Source organism: Desmodus rotundus, chromosome 5, assembly GCF_022682495.2.
Source record: "Desmodus rotundus isolate HL8 chromosome 5, HLdesRot8A.1, whole genome shotgun sequence".
NCBI classification, from domain to species: domain Eukaryota; kingdom Metazoa; phylum Chordata; class Mammalia; order Chiroptera; family Phyllostomidae; genus Desmodus; species Desmodus rotundus.
In genome coordinates, this window is record NC_071391.1 from 116,851,293 (window position 1) to 116,868,759 (window position 17,467).

Genomic DNA, 17,467 nt, shown 5'->3' on the forward strand with positions numbered 1-17,467 from the left:
CCACTAACTCAAACAAAAAACTGTCCATACAATTTTCTTCATCAAATATTTAGTATTTGTTTAAGTGTACATAATATATCTGACCAAATAACTTGCCTATCTGAACCAAAGACTGAGGCATGGAAAGCTCTGTATTTCCCTGAAAAATTAAATAGCATGAACTTTCCTATGTCATTCCAGAATTAACTAGCCAATTCACAAATAAAATTTCAAAACATAAAATTTTAAGTATTCTGTGTAGTACCTGAGTGTGAGCTCTCAATGGTGGTGTCTGATTTGGAATCCAGAGACGAAGGAATTTGACTTAAGTGTGGAACATAGTACATCTTTGTACTGCCAGAAGGTTTATATGGCAACAGTGAAGGCTGGGCTAAGGAGATAAAGATCAGAACAATAAATAAGAAAACATTCAATAACTCAAAGAACAAATACTGAGTGCCTTCAATGCACCAGATTTCTTGGGATCTATCAGTGAACTACACAGAAAAGTAGCTCTGCCTTAAGAAGAGGATAATATACAGTAAACAACATACTATATAGGTAAATTACCTAATATTTTAGGGAATTATAGGTGATTTAAAGAAAATAATTAGAAAACGATGGGGGCAATTAGGAGTACTGAGGAAACTGGGGCAGGATGTAGGGCCGGTAAAGTCTCAGACTATTTAGGAATACTTATATCATTACCAGACAAAAACAGAACAACTCAAAACAAAACAAAGCAAAACTAAAACCAACAACACACACACATGCAAAAAAAATCCCCCAAAACCTAGCCAATGAGAACTTGACTAAAGTTATGAGAAACAAAATATCTGTAGAGGAGGGAAGAATTTAAACAACAGATAAATATGCTATAGCCTACACTTCTATTTGGTCATTGCTGCAATCATTATTGTTGGAATATGGTTTTATTAATTTTCTTCTACCAACATACATAAAGCTTGATAGTGATGGTTAAATTTAGCATTTATTTCAAAGGTTGCAGAAAATGAGTAATAGTTGGGCAGAACGACAATGGACCCAGAGCAAGAACAGTTATGATATGGAGACAGAGAATTCTGAGAAAGATAAGTGGTCTTTTAAAACTCTTATCAAATCAAGTTTATGTTTGGATGCAATAGTCTTAGGGATAGTTTGGACTGCCTATCTTAGGGGGAAGAAGTGACTACAGAGCAAATAATGGTTGCTTTTAGGAAGGAAAGAACTGAAAAGGGTTATAGAAAGCCCATAAATTTCTTCAAAAAAAACTTAAAAATAGAACCAAATAGAAACATATAGTAAATTATTATGAATTTGTTAATTCATAACAAATAGGCAGATAATCATGTATTTAACATATCATTCTTTGTACTTTAAAATAGTTCCACACCAAAAAACCCCGTAAAATTTTACTTTTTAATCCAAGGTATGAAAAATATTTTATTAGTAAACCACATAATATTAATTCTTTAAAGGGTGCTCCCAGGTATCTGTACATAAAAGTAAAACCACTAATTGTGGCCGCTATATAGATTAATCCATTTGATGTGAGTAAAGGTTTAAAACAGACTTTCACAGTTAGGTTTCCCCTCTTTTGCTTCTGATACCACCATGAAAACAAGGCACGTACCCCAAGGCAGTAACTGCTGCATTAGCCCGTGTTTCAGAACAAGGCAATTGGAATAGAACCAAGCCATTTCTGCTGCCTAGAGCCAAACTCCAATTGACACACAAGCCAGTGAGTGAGAAAAGCAAATGTCTGTTGTTACAAAGGACTGAGATTTTTGGGGTTGTTACATAGTATCACAGTGGCAATAGGTAACTGACACTAAAAGTGTTCTTTGTGATATTTATTAAAGTATATAGTTTGGCAGTTTTATTTCACAATTAAAATGTAAAAGAAGTATAACCATCTTAACATATAAATATACTTATTTAAATTAAATTGAATGCAATTTAAATGCTGACCCATGCAATCTTCTTTATCCATTTAGGCATATCCCAGCTGTATCTATCCACAGATAGATAAACTTTATGCATAAGTAGGAACATTTTAAACAGATTTAAATAGATTTGTGCAAACTATTATACTTTATAATTAGTAATCTATAGTTTCCATTCTCACTTGGGGGAAGAATGGAAACTTAATTGTTAATTTTCCTGTTACTGGTCTGAAAAAGAAAATAACTTACTCCAATTTTGAATATTATATAGTATAAGTACTACTGAAATGTCACTGTCACAATAGCATAGCACTCTCAATGTAGACCTTATGTTAGAGATGGCTAGCTGCTCACTAAAATCCATCTCTTCTTCACCATGGAAAACACAGCTAAACTATTCCTATACTGTGGAAAGTAATCCAAGCCACTTTCAGGTCTATCCCATAAAAACTTCCCACATGTACTCTTCATGGTTTTTGTCCCGTCCAGTTGACTGTGATAGTGAATTCAAGGTAATCATGGGTCCCATGTTTCAAGGACAACAGGGCCACAGACAACCTGGGTATCTGATCATTGTTTTATGGCACTGTATTTGCACTATTATATTTATTTGTATCTATTTATTATAATATATAACATTAACTATAAGACAAAATGCCAAAAATTCACCTACCTACCTAAAATCAAACCACTACAGTTTTTTTTTTTTTTTTAATTCTCACCCAAGGATATACTTACTGAGGGGGGGGGACATTGATTTGAGAGAAACATCGATCAGTTGGCTCCTGTATGCACCCCAACCGGGGATCAAACCCACAGCCTAGGTACGTGTCCTGACTCAGGATGAAATCTGCAACCTTTTGGTATATGGGACAATGCTCCAAGCAACTAAGCCACCTGGTCATGGCACGAGCTCTGTAGTTTTAAAGTTTTTATGCAATATCTGCATTCTTATTACAAGTATCACGAGATAAAAAATATGTCAACCACAAGCATCATGAGTTCCATATTCATTAACTCCATTAGAAATTAAGGTAAAAACATAATAAATCATACTCTCTTCATGGCTATACATTTAAAAGATGAGTATAATCATCTGGCTCCTAATGCTTACAGGAAAATTAGGTTTTCTGACTACAAAGACACAATGACAAATTTCTAAGATAATTACACACAAAAGTTGGTAATGTGACCTGAAATGCAATCCAATTCTCTTACCTCCATTTGTGGCATCAGGAATAGTAATCTGTTGGACTGCAGATGATGAAGCAAACCTGACAGGAACTTTGCCCAGCTTCTGGGAACTGGGCTTTGAAATTTCATGCCCATGATCTTCACTATTAATAAAAATCTCAGATGAAAACATAGCTTTTCCTGGACTTTCTGTTGTAATCTGAGTGACTGCATCAGATGATAATTTTCCAGAGAAGGCAGAAAATGGGGGTTTAATCTCCACCACTGATCTGAACAAATAACAGAAAGGGATAGCAGGTCATATCCTTGGCTTATAAAATACCATAAATATCTTTCCAAAAGTGGCTTCTAGGAATACTAAAGTATTTTCAAGGAATGTTTTGTGCACACATACCAACCTTAAATGGTTATTTCTGCAGTAACCTTGTTTTCATAGATGCTTATTCCATTGCAATCATGCAGGAGTTTACTTTTGTTTTAAAATATACTTTTAATTTCAACCAATGCTATTGCATAATTTAGCTAAGGAAAGAGTACTTTTCAGTTCAAGCGAAAGTCCATTCATTCATTCATTCATTCATTCCAGTAAAAATTAAGGGAATGTGCTAAATGTATAGAGTACACAAAGATAAACAAGAAAAAAAGCCTTCCCTCAAGGAGTTTATGTCAGTGGGGGAAACAGAAGTTTTCAATGTTGTAATTACATATGAAGGTTTATAGAGAATGCATATTAAAACAGAATGGAGCAAATAAATGATAGAATAAATATGTAACAGGAGAGAAATGACAAACCTTGCTTACAGAAGAATTCCAAATAATAAATGTAGATTACCATTTTCCCACCCTAGCCCAAGGAGGTGAAGTTTAATCTCTCCTTCTCCCTTGAGTATGGACTGAAACTTAGTAGCTGGATTCCAAAGAACAGAACATAAAAAGGGAGAAACAGGTCCTGGCTGGTGTGGTTCAGTTGGTTGGTTGCCAGTTCAATTCCTGATGAGTGCACATGTCTGGGTTGTGAGTTTGGTCCCTGGTCTGGGCATGTAGGGAAGAGCAACTGATTGATCAATGTTTCTCTCTGACACTGATGTTTCTCTCCCTGTCTTTCTCCCTCCCTAAAAATAAAATAAATAAATAAATAACACTTTAGAACAACTATCCTAATTATTTTGAAACATAGAGAATGTGCACTGTGAGAGTAGCAACAAAGGATGCCAACTCTTACCATTTATACTCAACATTTTACTAAAGGTCTTAAAAGGTATCAGCAGTTAAAACAGGAAAAAGAATGATAACAAAGGCAGAAATAATACTGTCCTTTTCATATGTGATATAATTTTGAGAGAAAATCTAAAATGATCTATAGATAACTTATTAGAATGTTTTTAGAAAAACTGCCAGATATGAAATTACATTAAAAAAATACATTTTTCAGTATTAGAAGTCATAAAATTGAAAGCTAAAAAAATACCATATACAATATTATCAAAAAATGAAATACTTAATAAGTATACTAAAAGATATAAACACTCTAGGTAAAATACTATTAATATATGATAGATAGAAATTAAAGATAATCTAAAATAGGATCCACTTCCAGGAAGGTTGTTGTAGACAGCCACAGGCCATCATTCCTACTGCAATAAGCAAACTAAGTTGAATAAATTATAAAAATCACACTAAAAAAATCAGAGAGTTATGGGAGCAATAGGAAAACTTCCAACTGATATGCTAGAGAAGGGCATCTTAGAAATTATGGGCAGGGGCTTGGTATAAGTAGAAACACTCCATGGGAAAAAGAGAAACCAACAGAGTTTTTGCTGAACCCATGGGTTAGCATGACAGAGTGAATTCTAGCAGAATGCCAAGCTGATTTCCCCCACAGGTCATTTCCTTAGTGTTAGAGTGGTATGGGAAGATGGGGAACTGAGCCAGAAAAGCAGAGTGAAATCTCCTGCATAATCATGGCACCAATAACAAACTAATTCCCACTAAATAGTGGGGCTTATGATAAACCTCAGGTCTCCTCACATTTGCCAGATTTTGAACCTGCATAAGGCAGGAAGCTAAAGAACTAATACCTGATGGGGAGAACTTTCAAGGTGAAAAATAAGAGGTCTACCAGACTCTCAATACAAAACCCAGAAGTGCTGCCCCCAAGAAGGGAGCTGAGAAAACAGTGAAATACACCTGTAATCTTTTGAGTGCTTATGAGACAAATTTCCACTGAGAAAGTATAACCACAAAAATACAAAACTGGTTTCCCCTTACATTCTAAAGCTGGGAAAGCTGAGAGTCCAAAGAGCTGAATTCAAACATCTGAAAGACTGAACCGAGTATCTCATTACCATTAATTACTGCAGAATAAAAACCTTGCCAGCTTAAAGCAAAAATCCAAACCAATCATTAACAATCATAGGTATAAATGAGTCAACTAAAGTTCCAAGCCTACTCTGACCTAGTAAAATTCCTGAAATCTTGATCAGTCACTCTATCTAGTTAATAGAGAAAAGGGCAAATCCTTTCTGTTGCAAAGTGATAGCATTTTCGGTCTCTGTAATTTTTTTTATTCACAATGTCCAGCATAAAAGCAAAAATTTTAAAATTTGTGAAGCAGGAAAAAGTAAAAATTGAGAGAATACAGAAATTGATTTACAGGGGATTCAGATACTGAAGTTAGCACAGAAGTACTTTACAATGACTATTAATATACTACGAGAGCAAAAGATGGGTGATAATAAAAAATATAAAGAATCTCAACAGAAAACTATAGTCAATTTTTAAAATAAAATAGAAATAAATAAAAAGGAACTAATCCCCAACAGATCTCAGGAAATACCAAAAGATATTTTTTTTTAGGCTGAAGTTAAATGATCCAACAAAGAACTGCAAAGAGTAAAGAATAAAGAGCACTTAATAATGAGTATCATCTACATGTACCTATACACACATACACACCTTTTTATATATACATAGTTATGTACTATATTTCACATATATATAATGGAATAAACAAGCAACAGTAATATCTTGTGGGAATTTATAAATATGTAGAACAGTGGAGAATCTTGGTAGACACCACTTTAGCCAGTGATCATGGTTAACATCACCCATAATGTACATCAGTATCATGTGCTCCCTGATAATGTGCATTAAAAATGCCTAACCCTGGCCGTGGCTGGGTAACGTAGTTTGGAACAACAAATTGGATGTTTCTCTTTCTCACACTCTCTTAGAATTCAATTTTAAAAAATGCCTAACCTCAATCTAATCTTGAGACAATTATCATACAGCCAAATCAAAATACTTTCTGCAAAATAACTAATCAATTCTCTTCAAAGTGGCAAGGTCATGAAAAATAAGCAAAGACTGAGAAACTGCCATAGATTGGAGGAGACTAAGGAGATATGACAACCAAAATGCAAGGTGGGTTCACAGATTGGATCTGAAACAGAGGTGGTTCATTTGTGGAAAAACCAGGTAAAATCCAAATCAATCTATACTTTAGCTCTAACTTTATATGAAGGATACTTTCCTAGTTTTGGTAAATGTTTTATGGTTATAATGTTATAATAAGATGTTAACATAAGCAGAAACTTCTATAAAGGGAATACTGGCAACCTAAGATATTCCCCAATGATCACTGCCTCCTGGTATTCATACCCCTGTGCAATCTCTAACCCTTCAGGGTGGGCTAGAAAGTGATTCACTTCTATCAAAAAGAATGTGCCAGAAGTGGTGAGATTCACTTCCAAGATTAGGTTACAAAAAAACTGTGGCTTTTATCTCAGGCACCCTCTCTTGCACTCTTACTTGCTTTGGTCATTCGAGGGAAACTTAGCTTTCATATTGGAGCAGCCTTATAGAAGGAACTGTTGTCTCTTGCCAACAGTCACATAAGCAAGCTTGGAAGCATATCCCCTCAGTTAAGCCTTGCGATGAGACCACAGCTGCAGCCAATACCTTGTTTGCAACCTTGTGAGAAACCCTGAGCCAAAAGCACCCAGCTAAACTATGCCTGGATTTCAGAACCACAGAAACTTTGGGATAAAATTGTTTTAAGCTGCTATGTTTCAGATAAATACGTTACACATCAATAGATAGTACAGGGACTCAACTATTTTTTGCAACTCCTCTTTAAGTTTAAAGTTATCTCATAATAATTTTTTTTAATATTTAATACTTGTATGTTTTATCCACAAACACACAAAATCACACCTTGCATAATAACAGGGGTAACATTCTGAGAAATGAGTCCTTAGGTGATTTTGTTGTGTGAATATCATAGGCTGCACTTACACAAACCTAGGTGGTATAGCCTATTACACACTTACACCATATGGTATAGCTTGTTCTTCCTGGGCTATAAGTCTACACAGCACGTTACCGTATTAAATATTATGGGCAACTGTAATACCATGCTAAGTATTTGTGTGTCTAAATGTATCTAAAGACAGAAAAGGTACAGTAAAAATGTGGTATAAAAGATTCAAAATGGCACACCTGTGCAGGGCAATTACCATGAATGGAGTTTCCAGGACTGGAACTTGCTCTGGGGGAGGCAGTGAGGGAATGTGAAGGCCTAGAATATTACTGTACACTGCTGTAGACTATATACACACTGAATACTTAAACTACACTAAATTTATTTTTAAAACTTTTCTTTCTTCAATAATAAATTAACTTTGGCTTACTGTAACTTTTTACTTTTTAAAATTTTGACTTTTTTGTAACAGCACAGCTTAAAAAACACAAACATTGTATGTCTGTACAAAAATATTTTCCTTCATATCTTTATTATATAACCTTTTCCTAATCATGTATTTTTTATTTTAAAACTTTTTTGTTAAAAATGAAGGCACAAACATACACATTAGCTTAGGCCTACACAGGGTCAGAATCATCAGTATAACTGTCTTCCAGTTCTACACTGTGTCCCACTGGAAGGTCTATGGCGGCAGTAATAGGCAGCTCCTATGATAATAATGCTTTTTGGATGACCTCCTGAAGAACCTGCCTGAGGCTCTTCTGTGGAGGTGGCACTCTTTTCAGACATATGTCCATGGTGGTTTGCTTCGCTGGTTTTTTTTTTTCCCATCATATATTTGCTTGTAAGGAGATAATGAACCATGAATATTCCTCTCCACTAATGAAAACATTTCAGCCTCGAGGTCCACGTTTTCAAAAATTTTTAAGGAGCTTGTTGAGGTTTGCAAAAGCTTCCACTAAACCCTTCACTGCAAATTTTCTAGGAATTCCTCTTCTTCTGCAGTTTTATTTTTTCTTGCCTCTTCTTCAGCTAAGCACTCCTTTTCCAGTTCTAACACAACTCCACTAATTCCTGAAGAATTAGTCAATTCTTCTATGAATTCCTCAATGTCATCCTCACTCATACCCAGGTTACAGTTTGTCATCTCAACCACAACCTTGTTATTTTTGCAACCTCATCTTTGGCAAATCCTCTGGAGTCACAGATGTCATCAGGCAATAAGAATTTTTCAGCTCCATTATAACCTTATTAGACCACTGTCGAATATGCCATCCATCACTGACCTAAACGTTGTTATGTGGTGTATGACTGTATACATAGTCTGAATTATGTATGAACTCCGGAGTCAGTTCAAATGCTACCTAGGTTCACTCCTAGGTTCAAATGCTACCTCCAACACTTAATGCTATGCAATGTTGGGTAAAACAGTTAATTTCTGTAAGTATTAGGCTTTTTAAATCTATAAATTGAAGTAATACTATCTACCTCTGATTATACTGAGTAAAAAAAAATGATATAGGCAACCACTACAATGCCTGGGATTTAGTACATTCTGAACAAAGGGCATTATTAATAGTTTGTATTTATAATTATAATTTTCTTCTCATTAAAGGAACTCAGCTCCAATAAGTATTTTATCACTTTGATGAGTTTAAGTATTACATATAAACTTGTCAATCTTTTAATTTCTAAACAATTTTCAAAAAAATTATCAATACTGGTTTCTACAGCACCTTACTATTTTCAATATTGAGACTACAGATTCACCGTTTGTTTTGCCCCAATTCAATTCTCAGATCATTAACTTTTAAAGCTGAAGGGAACTTTCAGGATATAAACCCTTTCCCTTCCACCATCATCCACACATGAGTGCCAAAGATATTAAATGACTTGTCCAAGAAGATAGTTGGTAGAAGAGCTGGAAGTAGGGTTCAAGATTTAAAGAGACAGTATCATGTGGTGAACAAACTCTTGCTTTCATTAAACTTACATTTGAATGCCCCATCTGCTGCTTACATACAGATTTGAGACAATGCTGTTTGCTGACAAAGTAGCAATGTCTATGTCTCAGTTTCCCAGAGTGTAATATGGATACCACCATCTACCCCATAGGGTTTATCATGAGTATTAAATGAGATAACATGTTTAAGCCCTCATTGCCAAGACTACCACATGTGGATGTTGAAAAACGTTTTTTCCCTTTCTCCTTTCCAAGGCTAGTGCTCTCCACTGTGACATGCTGGCTTTCCAACTCTAAGATGGAAACATTAAATTTATAGGGTAGTTCTGTTTAGCCATAACAGAAAGTTGTAAGTCTCTTGTAAGAGACTAATGTAAAACTGAATTAATGAGCCTTAAAATTAGGCTAAATAATATAAATCTAATGCATTTCCCCCCGAACTGGGTTTCTTTTACTATAATACATTGTGAAGTAGGGCATCACATGAGGAAGCACATTATGCATTACTGGTAATGTCAACCTTGATTACTTGGCTAAAGTGATGTCTGCCAGACTTCTTCCCTAGAAAGTTACCTTTGGACACTGTTCATACTAAATATTTGAGGGAAATCATGAAATAGAAATTAAAGAGAGGGAGAGAGAAGGGAAGAAAGAATGTGCAGGAGAGCAAGCATACACATGCATCCCCTCCCAAAGCCTGGTCGGTCTTCAGCATGTCTCCAACACAGTAAGGAACTGGTAACTTGTACCACTGCATGATCAAAGATTCTTCTCAAAGTAATTCAATGTTTCAAATACTTGAAGCCAAGTTACTTTCTGGTGTTCTTTCTTACTTTGGTATTTATCCCTTGAAAGACTTCTAGCAGATTCATCAGACATAATCTCCCTTAAGAGAATCATACTGCTTTCCCCCCAGAAACTTACATTTGCTTAGTTATTTAAAACCCTTTATGACAAATTCCATCAGCTTGCTTGTCATCACAATGAGACTCACCGATCTGCAGATTTTGGAGTCCCTTCTGGATTAGAATATTCTTCCAAATCTGAAAAGTTCACTTGTGTTTGCCTTGATGTTACTATCTGGCTATTTTGAAAAGGTATGGTTTTCAAGTCCTTAGTAACAGTATTACCATCTGGAAGAGACTGTTTGACTTGAAAGTCCGGTGAAGATGTAGGTCCTAAAAAACCTAAAGATTCTTGATCATGTGCTACAGGTTTACTGGTCAATAATTTGGAGGTTGGTTCCAATGATCGTGAAGATATCGTCTGAAGGTCAGAATTAAACTCATTATTCATCCTTGTTTTAGAAGCAGGATCCAATGAAAGAAATCTCTTATCTAAGGTTCCGCTATCCAAGTTGGAAGAAGTCCTGGGAGAAATAGTTATACGGACACAAGAAAGAGCTTTTCTGTTTGAAGGTGGAGTAGATGGAGATGTTATTAATGCATGCTGATTTGGGCCTGATTGGGAGACCACACTATTGACCTTAGTTTCAACATTTATGTTAGAAATGTGTGATTTAGGCGGCTTATTTTGACTACTGTTTTTTTCTACTACATAATCCTGACCTTGAGGAAGAGGGGAGTACTGTTTTTCAATGTGGTGATCTATACCTGGGGCTTGGCTTTGTTCAAGGAGCTGACGTTGTTCAAGAAAAATGGAAGAAGGAAGGTCTGAAGCTATATAATCCTGACCTTGAGGAAAGGGAGAGTGTTTTTCTCTCATCTGATGGTCTACATGTGGGGTATTGCTTTGTTCCAAGAGTTCTCGTTTTTCAAGAAAAATGTGACATGGAAGGTTTGGAACCACATAATGCTGATGTTGAGGAGGAGGAGAATGGTGTTTTCCAACATAGTGATCTGCATGTGGGGCTTTGCTTTGTTCAAAGAGCTCCTGTTGTTCAAGAAATATATGCGAAGGAGGATTTGGAGTTAAAGTTACATTTTTCTCTTTTACTCCTAGTGCGGAACTTGGTCTGCCCATGCTAATGAGAGTATGGTTATCAGAAAAATGAACTTCTTTGAATTTGCTACAATTTGTACTGGTACTGGGCTCAGAAATACTGCCTTTAAAATCTGATTTTTCTGAAAGTTTCTCTTCTTGGTGGGAATGTTCAACAGATAATTTTTGGCCTTGGCTACTGCTTTCTGCTAAAATAGTCACAGCTTTATCTGGTGAATGACTAATGACTTTAAACAATGATGGGGAAGAAGTTTTCTGTTTTAGATCTCTAGGAGGACTCTGCTCTTCAGTGAAATGAGAATTAAATACCCCTACAGATGTTCCAGTACACTGGCTATCTTCAGTAACACCAACCTTAAGAACAGAGGAATCTGAAAAGCATTTAGAATGTCGGTGAGATGAAAAAGTGATGGAGGTAAACTTTTTCATGGATTCTGGGGGCAGCATTTGTGATGAAGAATGACAATCCATTTCTTCAGGTGGCAAACAATTAGGTTCTACTAATTCTGACAGCCAAGGGTCCATCTTTTCACGGAATGGCATTCGAAAATCCTTGCTAATTCTGAAGTCATCACCTGTAAAGTTTTGAAATGGGGAATGACTTTGTAACTGCAAGGAATTGCAAGCTTTGAAGTGGGGGTTGCTGTGGTCTAGTGATTTGGAAAGGTTGATATGTCTGGGTCTCCATAATGGGCTCCGTTGTCTTCTGATAATTTCTAAGGGTTCAGCTGATCTGAAGACACAGGGGTGGCTGTCCAGCTGCGGTTGTTTGGCAGTGAGAGTCCTAAAACATCCTTTTTCATGGCTCTCAATAATAACATGACTACATACAGCTTCTGGCTTGCATCCTATTCCCCGTGGACTCTGTAAACCCTAGAAAATATAAGTAAGATTTTACTTGAAGTAGTACTAATATTTATACAAAAATCATTTTGTTGATGTTTTACAATAAAACAGGTAAGAATACAAGAATAAGACAGTTAACTATATAGTAAAATGGCCCATGATGACCAAGACCATGCAGCTAATTTCTTCTGCAAATAGTTTGCGGGAGTAACAACAGCAGACTACTGCTGTTCCCAGTATTCTCACCTCTTTTCTTTTAGTCATCACAATTCCATACCCCAGCATTTTCTGGCCCCATAGCCACCAAACTGCCAGACATTTCCAGTTTCTTTTGAAGGTAGGAATGACTATATGACTAGGTTTAGGTCAATGGGATATGAGTAAAAGAAGTTAAGTACAAATTTTGCTTCTTGTCCTTAAAAAAATTAAGTTATAGACCTCTGCGTTCAACCTACTACCACCATCACTACAATCACCATTACTACTTGCCAATTGAAATAGGTGATATCTAGAACAACCTTGGAAACCATGTAAAAGAATGACTCAGCTGCCCACCCAGCTTGGGTCCTTGGATAACCTCAGAGAACTTGCTTCTGTTCCTACCCTAAACTACCATGTTAAAAGAAAAAAAACAATCACATAAATGAAAAATAAAATTCTGCCTCATTTGAGCCATTGTATTTTTGGGTTTCTCTGTTAGAAAAGCCTAGCCTATGCCCTAATATCTTACCACTTAGAAAAGGAAAAAGAACTAGTACCTCCTTCTCCAGGGGATGAAGATCAGTATCCAATGCTACCATAAATGTAAGTTTTCTTTGAGATTTCAGTATTTTACCTATAAAGTTGTGATCTGGCATTCTATTGGATGATGTAGCCATATTTGATATTATATAAAAATATTTAAAAATATGCTGTCACTTCCAACATAATGCAGTAGATGTGATTTTGCCCTATTCTACCTGCTAAGTCCAACCAAAAATCCTGAACATTATACGTAAAACATACTAAGAATCTGAAAGATGTAGAAATGAAGGCAGACTGGCTAGGGACCTTGGGACATGAAGAAGGACATGGTAGTGAGATCCCTGGGTTCCCTTTTTTATCTCATATATCCCTGATTTTTGGATCTGAAAAAGCCAGCAACCCAAATACAAAGGGCACACACAAAAGCTCTAACAAAAACCTACTCTTATTAGCTAAAAAAACAGTAAAGGTGAAGTCTAGCAAGACAGAAAACTTTTAGACAAAAACTGATCTATTTCAGCCATACAAAATAGGAAAAAAAATGTGGCCTCGCCCATATCCATACCAGTAAAATCTAAGTGAGGAGCACAGACCATGCAGGAGCCCAGGACTTACTTCCCTCCCTGTGGTGTTAGTGGAGGCCATGCAGGAAGACTGGAGCTTCATTCTTATTCAGCAATAATGAGGTGGCCCTCTACCCAACTACCAACTGGAAGAAAATATTTGCAAATCTCATATCCAATAAAAGACTTGTATCTAACATATACAAAGAACCCTCAAAACCCAACAGTTAAAAAAAAGAGAGAATTCCATTAGAAAAATGGGCAAAAAACCCATGTACACTTCATGAAAGTCATGAAAAGATGTTCAACATGATTAATCATTAAGAAAATGCTGCCCTGACCAGACAGCTCAGTTGGTTAGAGTATTGTCCTATTACACCAAGTTGCAGGTTCAATCTACAGTCAGGGCACATAAAACAATCAACCAATACATGCATAAATAAGTGGAACAAAAATCTCTCTCTCTCCCCCATTCTTCCCTCTCTGTAAGGTCAATAAATTAAAAAAAAAAAAAAAAAAAAAAAGCAAACTAAAAGCACAACGAAATACCACTACAAACCTATCAGAATGGCTAAAATAAAAAATCGTGACTATATGAAATGTAGATGAGGCTGTGGAGTAATAGAATCACTCACACATTACTGGTGGGAGTGTAAAATGGTACAACCAACCTAAAAAATGTTGTGGCAGTTTCTCAAAAAACTAAACATTACAACTGCCATATGACCCAGCAATAGCACTCCTGGGCATTTATCCCACAGAAATAAAGATACAGGTTCACCAAAAACCCAGCAGCTGTATTTGTAATAGCCCAAAACTGGGAAACAACCAAGATATCATTCAATAGGTGAATTTTTAAACAAACTGGTAACCTCTATACCATGGAACACTACAGAGCAATAAAAAGAAACAAACTATTGATACACTCAACAACTTAAATATTCTCCAGAGAATTATGCTCAAAGAAAACTGCCAATACCAAAGGTTATATAATGTATGGTTTCACTTATATGACATTCTTGAAATGACAAAATTATAGAGATGAGATTTAATGACTGCCAGGTTAAGAAAGGGGTAGGAGCTACAGATAACTGGATGTAGTTATTAGTGGGCAATATAAAGGACACTTGTACTGATGTAAATGCTAAGTATCCTGACTGTGTCAGTGCCAATATCCTGGTTACAATATGTTATTACAGATTTGCAAGATATTACCATTGGTAGAAACTGGGTAAAGAATAAAAGTGATCTATCCATGTTACTTCTTACTACTGACTGTGAATCTACATTTACTTCAAAATAAAATGTTGAATTTCTTTAAAAGACAATTAAACACCAAAGGACAAAACTAGTACTTTAGAGAAGATGTAAAATTGTGGTAGAGTAGTAGAAGTTACACTCACCTCCTCCAAGAACCAAACCAGAATTATAACTTAATTATAGAACACTCAACCTGAATAACCAACTGTACACTAGATGAACAGAAGTCTTATAGCCAAGGATTTACATAAAAAGCCGCACTGAGACTGGTAGGAAGGGTGGAGTCTCAAATACTGCAGGTCCTACACCCATGTGTTGTGGCTGAGGATCCAGAGGGATAATCTCAGGTGCAAAGATCCTCCTACAAGGAGCAAGGGAGCTCAAACATGTGCCAAGCTTCTCAGCCTGGAAGATCAAAGCACAAAGGAAGAGACCATATAACATCAGGATGTGAAAATCAGCTAGGATTATGTCTGTCAGTGGAGGGAAGGTGGCTCAGAGCAGACCAGAGTCATACAGGGAGAGAGTGTGTTGTGTGGCTTCAGGGAGAGGCCAAATAAACAGCTGCCAAGGTTCCTGTACTGAGTCCCTCTCCCATACCACCCACAGAAGCTATCTTTCCTGGCTTGAGGACTAGACCTACCATCCCAACTCCCTGTGGCCCCGCCTGCCCTGCCCTGTGGAAGAGTCAGCTGGCTAAAATGAGGCTGGGGCCACAGTGTAGTCTTTCTTGGAAGGTTCTCCAGGAGGTCTGAGCAGATTCAGGGGATGGCAGAGATGCAAAGGGAGAGACTTGAGTTGCATGGCTCCAAGGTGAGGGCCTTTTTTCCCTCAACAACTAACTGGCACCACTGATCTGTACAGAGACTTCCTTCTACATAACCAAAACCTTGGCCTGTTTTACCCTGATAAACTCAGCTGGCCTCATGCTGATGACTGCATGAGGCCCCACCCCACCAAAAAGATCTGCAGGTGGCAGCTGGCCTCAGTGTACACTGACTGAGATTTTTGTTGAGCGACCTCATACTCAGCACTGGCATTTACTTTGAATCTGTATCATCCTGGTGACCACCACTTGCCCCTACCTGGCGACTCTCTGAGAATCTACCTTATGGAACTCCCGTACTGCCAGAGGCTCTTTCAGAGCCTTGGTATGCAGCTGGGCAACTCCAACGCACACCCAGGCCCAGCAGAGGCAGCCACGAACTGTGGATCACTTTGTAGCTCCAAACAGATAGCCCAGGGCTGGTCAGAGGCAACTTCTGACATTGATCTGCATTGGAGTCCCTCCCATGAGGCCTGAAAACCAACATACCCTGGTGGTAGGCTACAGGCCCAATTAGGGAATGACAAAATTAGCTCCACAAGTGGCCTACCCAAAGGGAGATCTCAGCATGCACCAGACCCTGCAGGGGTAAATTCTGCCTCATGGGGTCAGCCCCTGCACAGCCACTTGGACATTGTGGTTGGGGTGGGGGTCAAAACTCACAGCCAGCCAGCCAGCCAGCCAGAGGATCTCCTACCCATGGATGGGCCAAAAGCAATTGAGACTCAACTACAACAAGAGGGCTCACATAATCCACACAAGAAACATTCCTGGAGCAACTAGCTCAGGTGATCAGAGGCTCTGTAGCACTGAGACCTAGAGGACATCTACTACATAAGGCCACCATACCAAGGGTGAAAGACATAGTGGATCTACCTAACACACAAAAATACAGACAAGCAGCCAAAATGGGGAGACATAAAACATGCCCCAAATAGGTAGGTGAGGCAGTGACTGGCGGACCCAGCCACATGGTGGCTTGCAGACTGGGCAGTCCCACATTCGAGTGCAGATTAACTGGGAGGAACAAAGAGGGAGCAAGGCAGATCACATAACCAGGGTTCCCGTACAGGAAATAAAGCCTGAAGCCTCTGATTGAAAATAACTGTGGGAGAAACTCACAGCCTCACAAGAGAGCTCCTTGGAGAGACCCACAGGGTCCTAGAACATACACAAAGCCACCCACCTGGGAATCAGCACCCAAAGGGCCCAATTTAATTGTGGGTAGTGGGGGAAGTGACTGAAAACCGGCAGAGAGCAGAGCAAGCAACACTGTTCCCTCTCGACCCACCCCCACATACGATGAAACAACTCAGCAATGTGGGTTGCCCCGCCCTGGTGAACACCTAAGGCTCCACCCCTTACTACATAACAGGTGTGCCAGAAAAAAGGCCCAAATGAAAGAATACTTCAAAGCTCCAGAAAAATTACAACTAAGCAACAAAGAGAGAGCCAACCTATCAGATGCAGAGTTCAAAACACTGATTATCAGGATGCTCCACGAACTCACTGGGTACTTCAAAAGCATAAAACGGACCCAGGCAGCAATGAAGGTTGCATTATGTGAAATAAAGAAAAATGTACAGGGAACCAACAGTGAAGGGAAGGAAACCAGGACTCAAATCAACGATTTGGACCAGAAAGAAGAAAGAAACATTCAACCAGAACAGAATGAAGAAATGAGAATTCAAAACAATGAAAAGCTTAGGGACCTGCAGGACATCTTTAAACATTCCAACATCCGAATCATAGGGGTGCCAGAAGGAGAAGAACAGCAGCAAGAAATGGAAAACTTATTTGAAAACATAATGAAGGAGAACTTCCTCAATCTGGTGAAGGAAACAGACTTTCAGGAAGTCCAGGAAACTCAGAGAGTCCCAAAGAAGTTGGACCCAAGAAAGCACACACTGAGGTACATCA

General features: G+C 37.7%; 1 protein-coding gene across 7 annotated transcripts in view; it reads right to left on the minus strand.

Moving 5' to 3' along the window:
• ALMS1 (ALMS1 centrosome and basal body associated protein) overlaps positions 1-17,467 on the minus strand; it is a 167,493-nt gene that overhangs the window by 70,529 nt on the left and 79,497 nt on the right. For 5 of the 7 annotated variants that reach the window (XM_053925859.1, XM_053925855.1, XM_053925858.1 and 2 more), the window contains 3 exons: positions 10,341-12,181; positions 3,144-3,388; positions 245-370 (listed from right to left, as the gene is read on the minus strand). In XM_053925859.1, coding sequence (XP_053781834.1) covers positions 245-370; positions 3,144-3,388; positions 10,341-12,181 — 2,212 coding nt within the window. The remainder of the gene's footprint in view (positions 1-244; positions 371-3,143; positions 3,389-10,340; positions 12,182-17,467) is intronic. The other 2 variants (XM_053925860.1, XM_053925856.1) reach the window with 1 other exon arrangement.